The sequence below is a fragment of the Gallinula chloropus genome (genome assembly GCF_964237585.1).
Source record: "Gallinula chloropus genome assembly, chromosome: 15".
Lineage (NCBI taxonomy): Eukaryota > Metazoa > Chordata > Aves > Gruiformes > Rallidae > Gallinula > Gallinula chloropus.
This window is the reverse complement of record NC_140100.1, coordinates 12,829,688-12,847,486: the sequence shown is the minus strand read 5'-3', so window position 1 is coordinate 12,847,486 and position 17,799 is coordinate 12,829,688. Positions and strand designations below refer to the sequence as shown.

At 38.7% G+C, this 17,799-nt stretch overlaps 1 protein-coding gene across 3 annotated transcripts in view; it reads right to left on the bottom strand.

The window, feature by feature from the left end:
- Positions 1 to 2,466, bottom strand: part of RBFOX1 (RNA binding fox-1 homolog 1) — a 256,272-nt gene extending 253,806 nt beyond the window's left edge. For all 3 annotated transcript variants that reach the window (XM_084271068.1, XM_084271071.1, XM_084271070.1), the window contains exon 1: positions 2,345 to 2,466. In XM_084271068.1, coding sequence (XP_084127194.1) covers positions 2,345 to 2,431 — 87 coding nt within the window. In that variant the 5' untranslated portion in view covers positions 2,432 to 2,466. The remainder of the gene's footprint in view (positions 1 to 2,344) is intronic.
- Between the last annotated feature and the right edge of the window lie 15,333 nt (positions 2,467 to 17,799).

Sequence of the window (17,799 nt, the reverse complement as noted above, 5' to 3'; positions counted from 1 at the left end):
GTTTAACCGGGCAACGGAAAACATGAAAAAAAAAACCCAAAATAGCCCCCCAAATCTCTCTGAAATACTCTACACTGTTTTTACAAGCAATTTGGGAGTAAATCCCACTGGAAATCACGGGAAATCCCTCATCAGAAAGACATCTACATTCTATAGAAATCCATGCAAATAAATAAATTGAAATCGTATAAGCTTCTAACATGTTAAAACAGATTTGCATTCAAGAATACTTCAGGGTTGTGGTTCTTAGCCTGCAACCCAGTACAAACATTTATAAAATCAGTTTATCAAGGCATATTTTTAAAGAAAATTTTCTTTAACATTATGCAGTTACTGCTTAGAAGAAGATGATATAAATATGCCTATCAGGTGTCCTTTGTATATTTTTTGTGAGTACTTCAGTTTGATCCAAGAGACAACAATAAGCATTCTAGTAGCGTAAACTGACTGCAGATCTTGAGAATGCAGACAAAAACTTGGGGTGAGAAAGTGGTGAAACCATATCACATTCCAGTGCACTAAGACAATAACTCAAACTTTTTTTTTGATCCAAAAACGCAGTTTTCAGGTATGAGATCAGGGAGAGAGACAGAGACTAGACAAACATCCATACAAAGAAAGTTTTTCAACTGTACCTATAAACATACCTATTTTTCTGTAGAACACTTCTTACTGCTTGACTATTTTAGACCTATGCTAATGGAGTAGCACAGCCCTGCATATATCTTTCTAAGGAAAGAAAGAAAACAGAAAAAAGATTGAAATAAGGCATCCCGAATTTTCAAAGGGTCCTTTCTTCTAATCTATCTGCTTGGATAATGCGTCCAGAGTGGCATTTTGTAATGACAGCAACTTTCCAACAAATCAATAGTTATTTAATTCCCAACAAGCTCTCGAGTCCATTAAACCTGATTACATTCACCCATTTCAGTTGGGTGCAGTTATTTTTCCTACACCGGCACTTAATCTATAACAGGAACTTATGAGAACTTTCAAAAGCAATTTCAACATCAATCAGCATAGAGTGAAAGGCACGATTTGCTTGTAATTATTTATTGGACAGGATGGCACAGGGTCTGACTGAGCTCCAGTGTCCGACCTTCACCCCCAAGTTCTAATGGATATGAAGGCCTGCTTGATGTGCTCAAGTGTCCCACTGCTTCTCTTTGCATAAAACCACGGAACCAGCTTGCATGATCCACAAGACACAGCTTTTCAGTACTGGATAACAGCCACTGTGCAATGCTACAATTCTGTTACAGACACACATGTCTGATACTAAGCCTGAAGTGAAGAACAGTTCACAGTCTTGGATTACTGAGTAGACCTACGTGGAAGACACCCCGTTTCAGGCTGCAATTGCTCCTCTACGCCAGCTAACTAGTCAAGGAGTGTAATGAAAATTTGCTTCTCCTCCCGTTAATTCCACTGATCACTAGCAGGACACAGAAATGCTGTAACATCCATGTGTCTTACCACACCCCATTGAGACACATTTTCTATCTACTTCCATTTCTAGGGTACACTGGCTGGTGGGTCAGTTTGATTTTTTTTTTTCAACATTGTCAATGCTTGGAAAGATTGCTGGAATTCTTGTCTTTTAATACTATAAACAGAAGACTTCTTGTTTAATTAGTGTCTAGATGATCTATTCACAATCCTAGGTTTAAGAGCAAAAAATTCAGCAGTACCACTTTTTCATAAAAATGAAATAAAAATCAGGCAACACACCACTAACAACTAAATCTAGTAACTGCCAGTCAACTTCTGAAATACAGAACTCTTGCCCCGAAGCAAGATCTTACATTTTCAGAGCTGAAAAGAATTAATATGATGTGCATAAATATTCCATGGTGATATATTTCTATACACACAAAAACACAAACTGTTTTTCAGTCAGCATAATGAATGACGCATAGCATATGAATTAATGCATATTTAACACTATTCATATTTGCTGTGCTAAAACACTTAACCTAAACACATCATGGTAAGTTACTTTGTCTTATGGCCTGCCGTGGGAATGCTGACTCCCTCAGAAACCTGGAATGGATAGCAAATCCTCTGCCCTGTGGTCAACCTCGTGAAGCAAAGGCATGAATGTTAAACAGCAGACAAATCAATACAAGCAAATATAGCTCAACTACACCATTTATTCAGCCATGAGAGATGTCAATACACAGATTAGGGTGATCCATCTTTTTGATTTCCTACTGTCTTCTCACTGACTACACGAGAGGTTTTGCCTGTATTAAAAGTGTTTGCTTTCTCAACCATAAAAATTCCAATTATTACTCTAAGTGCACTAGAGTTAAGTTGCTTGTTGGAAGCGGCCTTGCATTACCTGAACAAGTCCAGCGAAGTATGGTGCTGCCGGCAGAATCATTGGCACTCCATATGGATGTAGCAAAACTCCTTGAGACGACAACATGGTTTAAGTGATAGTATTACTCCCACTAAAGCTAAACACATCAATTGAAAGTTAGGGGAAAATCTATATACCAACTTCTTCCAAACTCAGAGCTAGAACCAAATAACTTCTGTCAGGGGCAAAGCCCACATCAGCTGTAAAAAAAAGAAAAAAATTGACGTCAGCAACTCTTAATGTTAAAATTTTCTTCAGAGACAACAGATAGAGACAACAGCTGCAAACCTAACTCTACCAAAAAAGGAAGGTGCTATTTTGGGACCAGCTTAAGTAACATGACTAACCAACTACTCTTTATCAGTTCAGATTTTGAAGTACTAAACACATACGGATCAAATTCTGGACAGATCTACTGAACTAATTAGAACTAATTTTCCTCTCAGTTCTGGTATAAGTACATGACAACAGTTGGTACTATAAGTAATTTGAAAAATAATCAGGTTTATCATGATTGCATAAACAAATATTTCCCTATATTTATAAATTGTTAAACAATATTCATGTGAGAGTTTAAACTGAAGGCTGTTACACATATTCTGGTTTGATTCATCATATTTGTCTTGCTTATTTTGAATATCTGAGCTAACTAATGCAAGCTAACTACTTCTATTACTGCAAATTATATTATAATGGCTTTTCTAACCTTTCACAACATCTAAGTTGTTACATTTATCATAGCATTTTTAAGAAGAACAAATCTGACCTTTAGAGTATTTCAAATCTGTTCTTCAATTAAGCTTACACTCTTAGTGTAAGAGACAATAGAGTGAAATTTAGGCTGTTTTTCCCCCCTAAACAAAACAGATTTCCTTTTAATGTACTCCTCACAAGACATTCTCATCCACAGCTAATCATTTTTACTGTAGACAAAACAAACTTAATCATTAACACCTGTTTCATGTGCAATGTATCTTCTATTGCAGATATGATTAATGACAAGAATTACAATTGAGCAAGATTTTTTTTTTATTTCAATAAAGTCTTAGTTAGGTGCTTAAAACTTCATGTTACAAGTCACAAAAAAACAACCCTCTCCTGCAGGCTGTGAATAACAGGGGGCTTCTTAATTTCAGCTACCTGATTTTGTTGCATAATTACTTTTCCAGATAACTAATTGCAGACGAGATTTGATGAGATACTTAATTATTTAATGTCACATTTTGACCATCTGAAAGGTTTTCAGTAATTGATTCTCATGTATCAAGGCAGTCGTGTTGCTTGAGTTAGAAATCTACCTTAGTACCCAGGGCCAACACGCAGCTGCTCTCAGCCTTACACCATTTCTAACTTTAGACGCTGAATTGTGACCCTCTATGATGCTCTTTTGAGAGGATGCCAATGAGGACAGCAATTGTCACATGATGAACTGATATTTACCTAGTTTCATCTCCTCTTACAGAATTGCTTCGCTTTTCTGTTGGGGATAATGCTGCTCACACTGGCTGACTGACTATGCTTAGCTATTAATCATATTTCTCGCTCTTTTCTTAAGGAACAAAACCCTGCAGTTTCATTATTAAGCACACAGAAGGCTGGCACATCACGGGTTTTGCCAAAAGATTTTCATAAATTCCAACACAAAGCCAGTTATTTGCTTTCAGACAGAAAAATGTAATCAAAAGATATATATATATATATATGAGAAAGCGAGTTGCCACTAGAACTCATTTGAAAGTATTTTAATTTCTCTTAAAAAGCATTCATTTGAACTATTACCTACTTGATTGGTCTAACAGAGCGAGCTGAAAGACATTCCTTTCACCTAGGAATGAAGACTATAAAATGGATTCTTTGAGCTTTACTCAAATGACTCCAGTGGGACAACTGACATAAATAAGGATTGTTAAATTGCCCTGTGAAATGCCTAGCCATTTTTTTGTTTCAGCATGTATGTACTTGATAAAATGTTAAAAAACCTGAAGAGCAGGATGATTTGTACAGGGAACCAGAGGCTCAAGGAAGCTTTGCTGTGATCTGTGTCGGGATGGTTTTTGCTAAGCATTTAATGGCACATGCCAACATGCCGATGAAATTTCCTGGTGACAAAATTGGAAGGTACTGGCAAGACTGAGAAGGATAAAACTATTAGACAGAAAGAATTGCTCAACCTTACAGACTGCATTAACAGAAACATGATTAAATTCAGTAACACAAAACGTAAGGTCAGCCTTCTGCTAGTAACAGAAACTTCAGTTCTTAACTCAGGAGGAAGAATAGAAGGACCTCATTACATCTGTTTAAAGAATGTGAGCTAATAGCATGATGTAAATATGAAATTATCAGTATTCCTTAATTAATTTTATTTCTTAATTAATTTCCAACAGTATACAGTTATCTTCATCCACATTTAAAAAAAAATCAAATTCAAGAACAGCAGCAGTGGAAAAACTATTGTTTGTGCTGCTCAGGGGAGTGAAGCAACTATGTTGTACAAGGAACCTAAGTAGTGTTGGATTTGTTTATCCTAGCAAAACAGTCTGTGAACAGGGAAGAAAACAGTAGGAGGCAGAGACTGTTTAAAGCTAAGGACAATCCTGACACACTAAAAGTCAAGGAAAAAATAGTTATGAATAAATTTAGGCTGAAAATATTTTTCAGGTTTTTTCTTAAAAGAATTTTGGTGTTGGCTAAGTGAAGGTCTAGGACAGCCTTCCAAATCCACAGTAACATATCAGGATAGCTTATAGAAGAAAATTATACTATGCCGATAGTAGTGGTAGTCAGAACTCAGCAACTCACACAGGAGGACCCTTCCAGTCCTTCGCAAGCAGTACAAACATTCAAGAACAATGAAAATATCAAGTGTTTAAAAAGCATTTATATTTACCATATTGCAAATTGTCATATATAGAAATAAACTTTGAAAATAAACTGTAGTTACCTGTTTTAATGAAAGGATGCTTTGCTTGCCTCACTATAACAACATGCTTCTAAATGTATAGCTGTATGGCACTCCAAATCCAAGCTCTGACTTTCTGGCTGGGCTCTTTGATGATGTCCCATGTGTGCACCAGCTACCTAAGTTCGCACAAACCTCTGTGAATCAAAACCACAGAAGTACAATACAGCTTTACTCGCATCTCCGCCCCGTGCCAAGTTCTGAACTTACGCCAATGCAACTACATCAGCTTCACCAAGTTTATACCAACACATTTGTTCTCCTTCCCAGCCACACAAAAGGAAAATTTGTCTTAAGCTTTGCAGTTCACCCTTAGTTACCATTAATGGTCACTCCTGTTTGGAGAGAATATAGTGGATACATGAAATTTGATCGTAAAGAGTACTGAGTACCCAGAGAATGAGCCAGAAGAGTATTAAATATGCTAATAATTCAGTTTGACTTCAGCTGGACCTCCAGCATGACTAAGGTTAAGCATTGGCCAAAATGTTTTTGTGAGGACAAAGCCAGAACGGTCAAGACTGTACACATCAATCACCTGTCTGAAGCCACCGATGGTGACAGTACTTATTTCCTGCCTACACCAGGATTCTTACTCCCTGAAAAAATTAAGTGCGTGTGTGGGTGGAAAAGGAGAGATCATCACTTTCAAACAACTATGCAGCTCTCGCTTCCATTACATTCCAGAAAATTATAAAGCTGTTAGAAAAAAATGATATGCTAAGCCATCTTCAGTATGCTAATGAAGGGTATGTTTCTTTCAGCTGTTTCCAAACCCCTTCTTTTTTCATTAAAAAATTTCAACCATTTTCTGAAACCAATTGTCAAAAAAGAAAGACAGGAGAAAAGAACAAGAAAAGAGATGAAAAGAGAGTTTTAGATTTAATACATTTATACACAAATAAAATACAGCATCTTATTTGTTCAATTTCTGTAGAATTCTGCTAACAGGCAGGTTTTATTTATGAAAATGAATCTACAGTTTTAAAAATTAGCAGCAATGTAAGAATTTAGTCACCTTGGACTGAAAATTCCCAAGTGATACTACCCGAGTCATAGCTAAGAAGCTCATACATTACAGACCTTTTTTAAACTTGTTAAAGACTATTTTTGCATCAAAAATGCAATGCATTATTTGAACTGATTAAGGTACAAGACTATAATTATTTTTATACAGAAACTGACTGAACAATCAAACTTGCAAAATCTGACAAGGTAGTCCTGTTAGGAACTTGCCTCCTAGAAAAAAAAGCTGCTTTTAAAGTTGAAGAGCAGCTAAGGTAGCAGTAGAAGGTAAAAAAAATGACATATTTCAGGCCCAGCAGTCCAATGCCATAATCTTATGATAGAGCACAGAACTGAAGCTAGTGACTGGGGTGCTCTGATAGTGATTTCACTGTGGTCTTGCTAAAAAGTCATTTGAAGTGGGGAGTAAATGGAGAGTGCTGTACAGTATGGATGCACACAGAAAGAAGCAGAGCCAGAAGTATGCCTAAAACGTGAGCAGGCAGAACAAGGAAAACTAAAATGATGAATTATGGTCCGAGGTTTCGATCCCACCTGTATAGAATACCTGCATGACGCAATAAACAATGACCAAAGTATTCCCCCAGGCAAAAGCAGATGCCTAGCTTTGCTAAGGTTCAAGGTAGAAAAAAGACTTCAACATCCCTGTAGTCACAGTGCCCGGAAAGGGCAGATCCCTGCAATGCAGTCATCAGCCAACCAATGATGTATGCTCTGATAGGATCCTGACAGAAGTAATCTATTTGGACTACCTTTCTGCCAAATAATTAATTTCTCTTAATGCTTATATCTAGTTCAAAATACCACAGTGGTTCTTCCAACTGCTGTACACCAATGAACTTCAAATAATTTCTAATTCCTTCCAACATTGGTCTAACTTTCCCATCTCACATATAAATAATTCAGGTACCACTTTGGCATCTTCTTCATAGCTTTTACTATATCACATTCAATTCCTTTAAGCTCTTTTTTCAAGCCTCATGTTTTCTGGCCACCTTTCCTATTCTCCAAAAGCTCTCCAGGATAGCATTTCTCAGTGGTTTTCTGGTAAAGGAAAACCCAAACTCTAGAGAATAAAATAGTTTCCACAAGTCCTGGTAGTGTCCATTATCCACAGAAGCTTTAGATTACTATTCCTAAAAATGCATTACCATATTAGTACAATACATGCTCCAGAAGAGAAGGTGAGCAGCCATTGATTAGCATTGCCTGAGGTAAGGAGACTCTAGCATTAAACAAAACACTGGCAGACAAAAAGCTGCCCTGCATATGTCTCCCCCTAGCTTCCCAACCACAACTGCCACCGCGTTTAGAACTACCACACCTGTCTTCCACAGACCATTTCCATCCTTCTGTAAAAAACATTTAGGACCAAAGGGTCATCAAGGGCACTACTTTTAAAGTGGGAAATACTTCTAAAGTAGAAAATAGCACATATACAAATCAAAGATACTTACTGACCTCATACTGATACAAGCATGGTGGGTGCTGTCAGAGTTTGAAGAGTTTATTAAACATCTTGGTTTATGCTAGTGTATAGGGCAAGTGTATAGAAACTGTTTCATGCTGGGACAGATCATCTTTTTCAAGTATGTGGAACACAGGTGCAATACAGCACATTTGGTTTTAACATGTTTTTCTTCTGCACTTAAAGTTTCTTTTTGAAAACTACATTACATGTTAGAAACAAAAACTAGCAGCAATTCAAGATGAACCTAGCTGATCCTTTCAACCAGAAACCAACAAAGCCTCAGTTCCACTGAAGTTCAACTTTTTAGCCTTTTCCTTTTAAATATACAATGGTGGCAAATAAAGGTAACTAATTATATTCCTGCTGACTATAAGACCTTCAGACAGAATCATTGCATGCAAAAAACATGTTTGCTACATAAGGGTGTATGTAGCAAACAATCTGTAGCCTAGAAAAGTTAAGGCTTGCACATCGTAGGCCAATTTGTCTTACATTTCAGTGCCATATCTCAGCAAACACAGCCTATGAGTACATGGCCAATCCTTTTTATTTGCCTTGATTAACTCCAATCTCTTTTTTGCTATCAGCATTGTGAGCTGATTCATCTGCTGCTCTAGTGTCTCACTGGCTCCAGAATGGTCTGTTTATGTTGTGTTTCTTTTGGACCCCTCCCACAAAGATCAGTTCTTTCCCTTCTTGCACTGCCTCACAACACAAAGTATACTTATCACTTTCAAGGGCTCACTTCAGCCTGTTTCCACTGTATGTGCTACTGTGAGCAACCGAAAGACGAACAGATTCTTCATATTGCCTTGAATATTATGCTCTTTCATCTCCTAACTACACCTAAAACAGCATCCATATTTTCTCCTAGAATTCCCTGATACTAGGTAAGAACTTCTATAAGCATCTATGCTCTCAGCCCATAAAACCTCCTCTTGCCAGAATGCCACACATACAGAAAATTGAGGGGTGAACTGACTCCTGAATAGCATGATGACCAAGATCTCTGTTCTTCTGCAGGTCAGCTAGACATCTGTATTCAACTTTGACTGTAAATTCCTTCTGAAAAGAATTCTGTCTGGTAGCAGAAGATCATCAGTTATGGCAGTAATGCAAAAGAGCACACACACTCAAAAGGTATACATCTATGACATCTAGCTTCGCTTTTATCAGAAACATGTAAAGACAGATAGCCTTACATAACTGGCTTGCCCTCTTCTACATCCTTAAAACCTTCAGTTCCTACTTAGACTAGATTGCTAGAGATATATATTTGTGTCCTGATAGCAGATAGACAGATTTACTCTTCGGTGAGTCTCAAAACATATTCACCTACATGTGTGATAAATGCATGCTAGAAAGAGGAAGCAGATTAAAAAAAATGGAGATAAGGGATGCCTCTTTGGCTGGACTTCTCCTTGGCTACCACATAAATGTATGGACCTGTCATTATTCATACATATCATGGCACAAAACTAGAGAACAATCTGTGAACCACTACTCCCTGAAAATTAAAGCAACTATAGGCGCCTTTGTATCTATCTGGTTTTAGCATGACCAGCAGGTCAAGGGAGGGGAATTTCCCTCTCTATTCTTGCTCTCACATGACCCCACCTTCAGTGCTGTATCCAGCTCTGGGGTCCTCAGGACAAGAAGGTCACAGGCCTGTTGGCACAAGTCCAGCAGAGCCACAAAGAGGGTGAGAGAAAGCAACTCTACTCTGGAGACATGCTGAGAGCGTTGGGTGTTTCAGCCTGGAGAAGGCTGCAAGGAGACCTCCGAGCCCCTTCCAGTCCCTCAAGGGGTTCCAGGAAAGCTGGAGAGGGGCTGGTGCCAAGGGCAGGGAGGGACAGGCCTAGGGGAATGGCCTTTATCTGCAGCTGGAGAGGAGCTGAGTGCCCAGGGAAGCTGGGGCTGCCCCTGGAACTCTGGCAGGATTCAAGGCCAGGTTGAATAGGGCTTGGGCACCTTGGGCTAGTTGGGAGTGTCCCAGCCCATGGCAGGGGTGGCACTGGAGGGGCTTGGAAACTCTTTCCAAACCGAGCCAGTCTGACAGTCTATGATTTAGAAAGATCTCAAATCACAACCAAATTTGTCTTTACGTGCCAGTAGTTGTGTCAAAATTAAAGCATGATTTATCTGAGAACTTCAGTTATTTAATGTGCTGGCAGTGAACTAAGAAGGAGGATAACATTAGACTATGCAAGAAGGCATACAGAAAATAATCTTCTAAAGCTACAAAAATTGTTGCAGCCCACATGGTGATGAAGCCATTTGTAGAGCAGCTCCTTCAGCTAACAGCTCTGTGGCCCTGTATGATTCTATTTGCAAAGGAGTCTGTCTCCTGTTGTACTGGATCACTCAGAAAAATTAGCTGCACAACTGAGGGAAAATACTATCGCTTCAACTACAAGGAATTGATTTTGACATGTGTACACCACTACTGATTCATAACACTGAGGATGTGTTGCAAAGGCCTTCACTATGTTTCTTATGTCTTAATGAGCACTGCATTGTTTTCATTAACTTACAGAGTCCCATATTGGCTTTTACTACACAATTTCCATCAGCTAGATAGCGTACAAAATGAGTTGCATTTTCACTGTTGACTTCCTTGAGAACAAACTCTTTACCATCTCCAAGCTACTTCAGATACCTTCCCCTACTCTGCTCTTGAGTTTATCTGCCATTCCTTAAAGAGTCAAGGCAAGCCTCATACCTCTGTCAAGTTAAGCAGTTTTGAAAACTTTGTATGAAATGTACCACAGCCATTTTCAAGATCTCATGCTTATTTGCCATCATGCAGTTACATGGCCAAACTACTGAAAATGGCATACAACTTCCAGTAGCATACATTATAAGCAGTGTTACATATTACTTTAAAAACTGTCAGGCTATCTATAATATATTTATATTACAAAATATGTATTACTAGCATACTTTCACATATCTTCCTTAACCTCATTCATTCTTCTATGTGCTGGATGTAAGATGCACAAGAAATGTGTATTTTTTGTATGTATTTTCCCAACAGGTAGGAGCAGGCTGTAATCTTCCCTTTGGGGTACATTCATTTGCAAACACAGACTGGCAGCAACAAAATATATTTTTCCTTGCAGATCAGGAACAGACTGACTTCTGATCAATATCCAGTCTTAATGAATTATATCAATATACCCAAGCAATGCCACAATCATCATCCATTCTACTCAGGATTTTTGCCAATATTTGAGCACACAACCAGGCTCACTCCTTATCAGTTCCTGGTCATCTTGTTGACACCAATGTACATCAAGTAGAATCTCAGGAACATAACACTGGGTTCTAGAACAGATAAGCCACCAAGCCTTGGTTGCATGGAGATGATAGCCAGCCACATATTTTTATTGCCAAACCTTGACAAAACAGACTATTGCTGTAGTCAGGCTACTCTGAATACTGTATCACAGGAAGCTATGACTTCTTTTTGACCCCAATTAGCACATTCATTATTCATCAAAGTACAGTTTTCATTTGCTTCCCTCGGGAACAGCAGAGTATCACTGTGAGGATCTTTCAATACAGCTTCACCTCCTTAATACACACTGGATTTGCTGACAAGTAACAGCTACTTATTCCCCTGAGTAAAGTTCATATTAATAGGACTGCACAGTGAATCATGAGATGGTATTAAGTCATGCCTCCTGCCTGTATAAATACATCATTCAAGCACCCTACTATGCCAAGTGCAATGGTTTGATTGCAGAAACCAGCATAGGGGAGATATCCTACGAGAGCAGGGTGCCTTGGAGAAATAACCTATTCAAACCCCAAAATAATAAAGACCCTACAGGTCTTTAAAGGGATCAGAGGGAATTTCTGTTCAGAACTGACAAGTTTCATACTCTCCAGAGATAAAATATCAAGACTTGAAGGCATTAGATGTAATGCAAGCTATAATTCAGCTCTATTCAAGACATCAGTGATAGATTTTAAGCACTGAAGTTTAGCTGAGAACTACAAGCTCAGAGCATCTGAGGCAGGCAGGATGTGGCACAGTTGATATGAAGTTTGCCTGCAAATCTGAATACTATAAAGTTCAGAAATCTTTTCCCAATTTACTGCTACATCATGTCTCAAGTCAGTTCAGTCTCGTAGGTATCTCCTAATGCAACTGTTTGAAGATACAATTAATCCCATTTTCAGCAATTCAGCCACCACTCAAACTCAGCCTGGTATCTTACAGGTAGGTGCTGTACACAGCCCATCCGTCTGACAGATCACACAGCACAGAGTGCTGGTCTTTTCCGAAGACGGGTCAGATCTCCTCTACCCACTGTCTAGGGCATCTGCACTGAGGCCATGTCCATGAGAGTGGAATTGCTCCAGTACTCTCCACAGGCACCTTCATGTAAACAGTTCGCACACAGGAAATCTACTTGGAAAGAATAAAACCCCTGGCACTAAGCTTCAGCAAAACTTCCTCATAATACAGCCGATAGGCCTCACCTTAAACACTCACATCAAGTGTGTCCTTTCCTCCCCTCCCCCAAAATCTCTTAGACAATATTCTACTTACTCATTACACCCTCCCATCCTAAAGAACTATTCTACCAAACAAGTGACTTTCTTCAGCAACCACCATGGATACTGAACTCAAGTGAGCTGCTCCTACAGAGCTGTCAGATTTCAGGATAATTAATGAGTCAATTGGGACTAATGAATTCTTACAAAAAATATTTTCAGAGGCTTTATAATTCATCCAATTTATTTCCATAATGATAAGTCTCCTTCACAGCCTGCTTCATTAGATGCTTGTGTCATCTAGTGGGACAACACAAGCAACAGAGGTCAAGAACCTCTGTTGCTGTCTAGTGATCTATTTGGCCATTTGTGGTACTAGTAAGAGCAGAACTTCCTGAATTATCATTTCCTCTATTCTTCAGCTTTTATGATCTCTTTAACAGCATACAAACAAAACACTGAAGAGTTTTGTGCTCCATAGCCCTAATTCCTTGTGAAGCTATGCAAATAACCAGCACCCACCACTACCACAGATCAGATGCTGCCTGCTGCACCTCAGCATCCTGCATAATTCTGAAAGTAACTTTCTCTGAGCTTCCATAAAGCAGTTTCAAAGTTTGTTTTCTGCTGCAAGTGGGCACACACCAGTTGTATATTTAAAACTATTCTCAAGGAAGAATATGGTGATGAAAGAAATTGCACTGTGCCTTAATTTTACAGCAAAGCCAAGGATAACATAACATGTTCAGTGGAAGTCAATAAACTTCGTTGATCTCCCCCAGCAGATGTTACAATCCTGGCTTTCTCTCCCACTCAAGTCCATCTCTGTGTTCCAGAGAAGACCCTGGGAATGCTTGCACGAGCAGCATTTCAAAGGCCTTAAATGTACACATGTACAAAACACGTACAGATGGCTGTAGCTCCATACCACTGTACAGGGGCAATTCAATAGCTGCGAAAATACTACACACACATGTTCTTCCCTAAATGTCTTTAATAGGTGACTTTCTGCACCAATTATAGCAATGGAAGGCTGGAAAATTTTCCTCTCCAGTTCATTTTTAAGGCAAGAAGAATCGTGTGCTGTCTAGTTGGAATTTTTCAGTGCTTTACCTTCATCCAGGCACAGAGAGTATAGTGGCCATCAGTGTTATATAAAGAATCTCAAAAGCATTGACAGGTATGTAAACAAAAAAGAACATCTCAAAACAGCTAATGAAACAAGTACTCTTCCAACAGGAAATGCCTTTGTAGAGTAGTCAAGTTTCTGCTCTGAGTATAATCCACGAGAGTAAAACCAGGCTGAGCATTGCATTTCCCAGCTTGTGTCTAGCAACAGGGTCAACTTTCACTCAAAAATAATTCAAGTGAATTAATACCTTTTCTGTAATCAGTAAGAGTTTATCAGTAGCTGCTTCGGTACTAAATAAAAGTTAATATATATTTCTGCTTTTCACAGTTGCATTCCCAACTCAGGACCATTATTTAAATATGAAATGAACAGCAAAATGAATTTAGTAGCAGCAAAATCAACTCAACCCTTGTATTATAAGCTAGAAATTCCCTATTAAATGGAAACTGCTCAAGATCGTCACAATTTTTTAATGGAGTAGCATGTATTCAGCCAAAATAAAAGATCATTGTGCAAACACTAGACAACTAATTACATAATGTACCTTTACAAAATTACATAATATGGGTGCAGCTTGTTTCCCTGTTTTTCTGTTTGAAAAATAGATTGTTTAATAACCCATCAAAGCTATCTGTAAACCAAGGAAACAATAGAGCAGATGTTGACTGTTGTCTTGTGCCTCACAGACATAATTAAATACAATGAAACACTCACGCACCCAAATAATAGAGGACAAAAATAGCACTCTATGAACATAAACCTCATTTACTGGGCACCTGTCTTCTACTAACTTGCGATATTTAAACCACTGATGAAAACTGAAAGTAAAGTATTTATCTGCCTTCAGACTGCAGAACAAATCACAAACAAGAAATTCCTCCCAGTAGTGAGAAGCTTTAACTTCTGCAGCACGGATTCCCACATTGCTGACTTTCATAAAGGTGGGAGGGAACTGGGGTTTCTCTTGCAGCAGAGCCAGGATGGGACAGTCACATCTTCTGTAAGCAAAGCCACATTAAACAATGACTCTGAACGATCCAAAGAGGCAAAACCCACTGCGCCTGCTGTGTAATGCAAAGTCATAAGGCTCCCCTGGAAAGCCAGATTCCCTTTAACTGCACAACATGCTGCCTGTAAGTATTGTCCACCTGCCCCCCCTTGTAAAACAGTAATCGAGTACAGATTAGATTCCTAAGTATCAAAGCAGGTACTTATTTTCTAGGAGAGCCCCCTGACAGTCTTTAATCCCCTATTTCACACAAGAATTTGAAAGCTTTTTTAAAAAGCAGCCTTCTATACTGCCATTTCTATAACCAAATGTAGATACATGCTTTCTTTAGTAATCTCCATACTGATTCACTGTTTAAAAAAAATTGAAGCAATTCAAAATTAAGTTCCCAGTCCTGCAGTCACTATTAGGAAACAAAGTTTCCAGTTTAAAAAAAAACAAACCACCAAACAAACCAAACAAACAAAAACCCAAAAAAGAAACCCCTAAATAATTTACACTCACATTCACTGCAAAAGAACATGGAAGTTTATTTTTGGTAATAAAAAATTATCTTGATTTTAAAACCATAAGTGCTTTAATAAGTGTTTTTTTTTTATTTTAGATAAAGAATACAAAATTGCATTGTTTACTACAAGCTTGTTATGCCTTTACATTTGATTTATTACTAAGAAATAAGACAATATAATGTGATCTGCATCTTTTTATGTTAATAAAAGCATGCTAGCCTCTTTCCATAGACAATACCATAAAGCATAAATACCAAATGGAAAACAAATGGAAGTGTAATGCCACTATGAAGCAAACCAATCAAGCCTAAAACAGCTGAGACAGACCTCATCCTGTAGTTCATTCATTCTTTATAGAAAAGAAATTAAAATATTCCTAGGTGAATCAGATTAAAAAAGAAAAGAAAACAACAACCCACAAAACAAAACACACAACCACACACCCTCAGCAGCTCTGAAAGGTTGTAAAGAACTAAATCCCTTTGATTTATGAAGGCAGCATCCACTGCATTGAGCAAAACAACTCAGCATGCCGGGACCCTTTTCCCTGAAATTCCTTTATTAACACAACCCGGCTCTGCTAGTGAACAAAAGCAGCGGTGTGGTGTGTATAAATCATTAATACTACGCTGCGCGATGGCTGAATTTCCTGTGTGAGCTGGAAAGCCTTCCTGCACAACAGGGATTTTGGGGTTGGAATTGGCTGCTATGAAATGTACTTCATCATTCTCCGTGTTTGACGCTTCCCAATAGCTTTGTACTTTTCCTTTCCTTTTTTCTCCCCCAAGCCCAGCAACTGCAATAGAAATTTATTGGATTTTATGTCTGCAAATAAAGGAAAAGAAGGAAAGAAGCAAGCAAACCCATTTAGGAGCAGAATCCTTTCCCCTTCATTTCAAGACAGGTTGTGTTCGTATAAAATCTACTACTAACGAGTGCATTTTCAATTTCTCAAATGTTTTGTTTACCACTTTAAACTGAAAAAGAAACTGAAAAAGCCTCCTGCAAGTGGGGTTAGTCCTAACAAAAAATAATTCTATCCCCACTGAAAAGGTGCCACCACTCCAAGCGAAGTGATTTTCCACTGGAGCATTTATTATTATTTTTTTCAAGAGTGGGCAGAAAGAAAGGCCACGCCTGGGCCCAAGGAACTCCTGAAGTTATCTGCATCAGCATTTTTACTTTATGCACACACACAAAAAAATAAATCTTTCCACAAAACAACAGGCAATTTCACATGCACATGGTAAGTGTGGATATTCAAAGTGGAACTGGAAATATGGTAGCAACAGCAATGGAGAAATTAACCCAAACTCTTGGAACTGTAATTCCTGAACAGTCCTGTATCTTTGCATTGACACACACACTGAACTTGGACAGTGAACATCAAAACTACTGACCATGCCTCTGGGGTGGCTACAATACAGTGACAAGGTTGAAGGCTTTTTCAGACTTTGAAATGAAATCATGAGTTGCCTTAATGAAACATTCTGCACTAAAATGCTGCTTTTGGGCCCAGACTTGGGGAAACTGAAGAGTATGACAGAGACGGAGTAATGCTGAAAAAGACGTCTTGAACCATATGCTTCCTCCTTCAGGGAAAGTGATGGGCATTAAAAAGGCAATGAAGGACTCAGATGGTCTCTTGGCCAGGCCTGAGCATGACTCCACAGGCACCAGGCATCAGCACCACCACCATGAGAATGTTTCCCCACCTGTCCCAGATATACCTAAGAGTTGGAATGCAGTTCTGAAGTAGCCAACAAGCTGAGGCCAGGCCAGGGGAGCCCGCCAGCGCGCCATTTTACTCTCGGCAGACCAAAGATTACAGGAGTAATCCGCAACGCACGGCAGTCCCTCTGCATTACACAATAATGACATTCTGAATGGAAATAAATGAAGCCCCTGCAGTGCTATTCTGTCAGCATTTGAAAGTAAATAACTTTGCTTCTGACAAGAGAGAGACATTTTTTTCCTCCTCCTGCCACAGAGCATTAATTGAGCTATGCAGCCACGTAACGTCCCAGAGAGGGGACTGATACATGACAAGGGAGAAACGCTCAGGACAGGAGGGGACACTCGTTTAATCTATGGGTTGCCTGACTTCATTTCACCCCCAAATTTTGACCCTGTTTTGATAAAATCTTATTCTCTGGGAGAACTTTTAGCAGGCTTTCCATCTCCCTCTATAATGCTTACTGAAACTCATTTCAAGCACTTGAAATTGACACTGTCTCATGAAAGATAGTGCGACTATGAGAACATGAGCTTGTATTTTACAACTTCTTATCACTCCTTGTTGGTGAAGGAACTTTCATGCCCATAATCAGCACCTGCACTTAACAGGTTATAGAGGGCTTACTGGACACAGCAAAGATAAAGATCACTACAGAAGAAAAGGCTATGAGAAGCAAAACCAAAGCAGCAGTCTTCAAAACTACATAATCATAACAGTAAGCGCTATTGCAAGTCAGTAAGGAATGGAGGGAAAGCACTTCGTAAGTACACACAGATCTCACCAATATACATGAGATGATGCTATTAGATTCATGCACAGATGTTACAGACAAGACGACCAGCAATATTTGGTGTGTTTTGATATAAAGGGTCAAAAGGTAAATTTAAAAAACAATCTAAGATGAAAGCACTTGCGTTCTTCTCTTAAGCAACTTAAGTATTTCAGTTCTGAAGTACCACACACTTTCTTCCCATATCTGGGGAAAAAAGAAAAATGAGGGACTCACTGTGAACAAAAAAAATAATTCACCGAATGCTTCAGTTCTTCCTACAGCATCTAATTTTGATTCTGCATGTGTTCA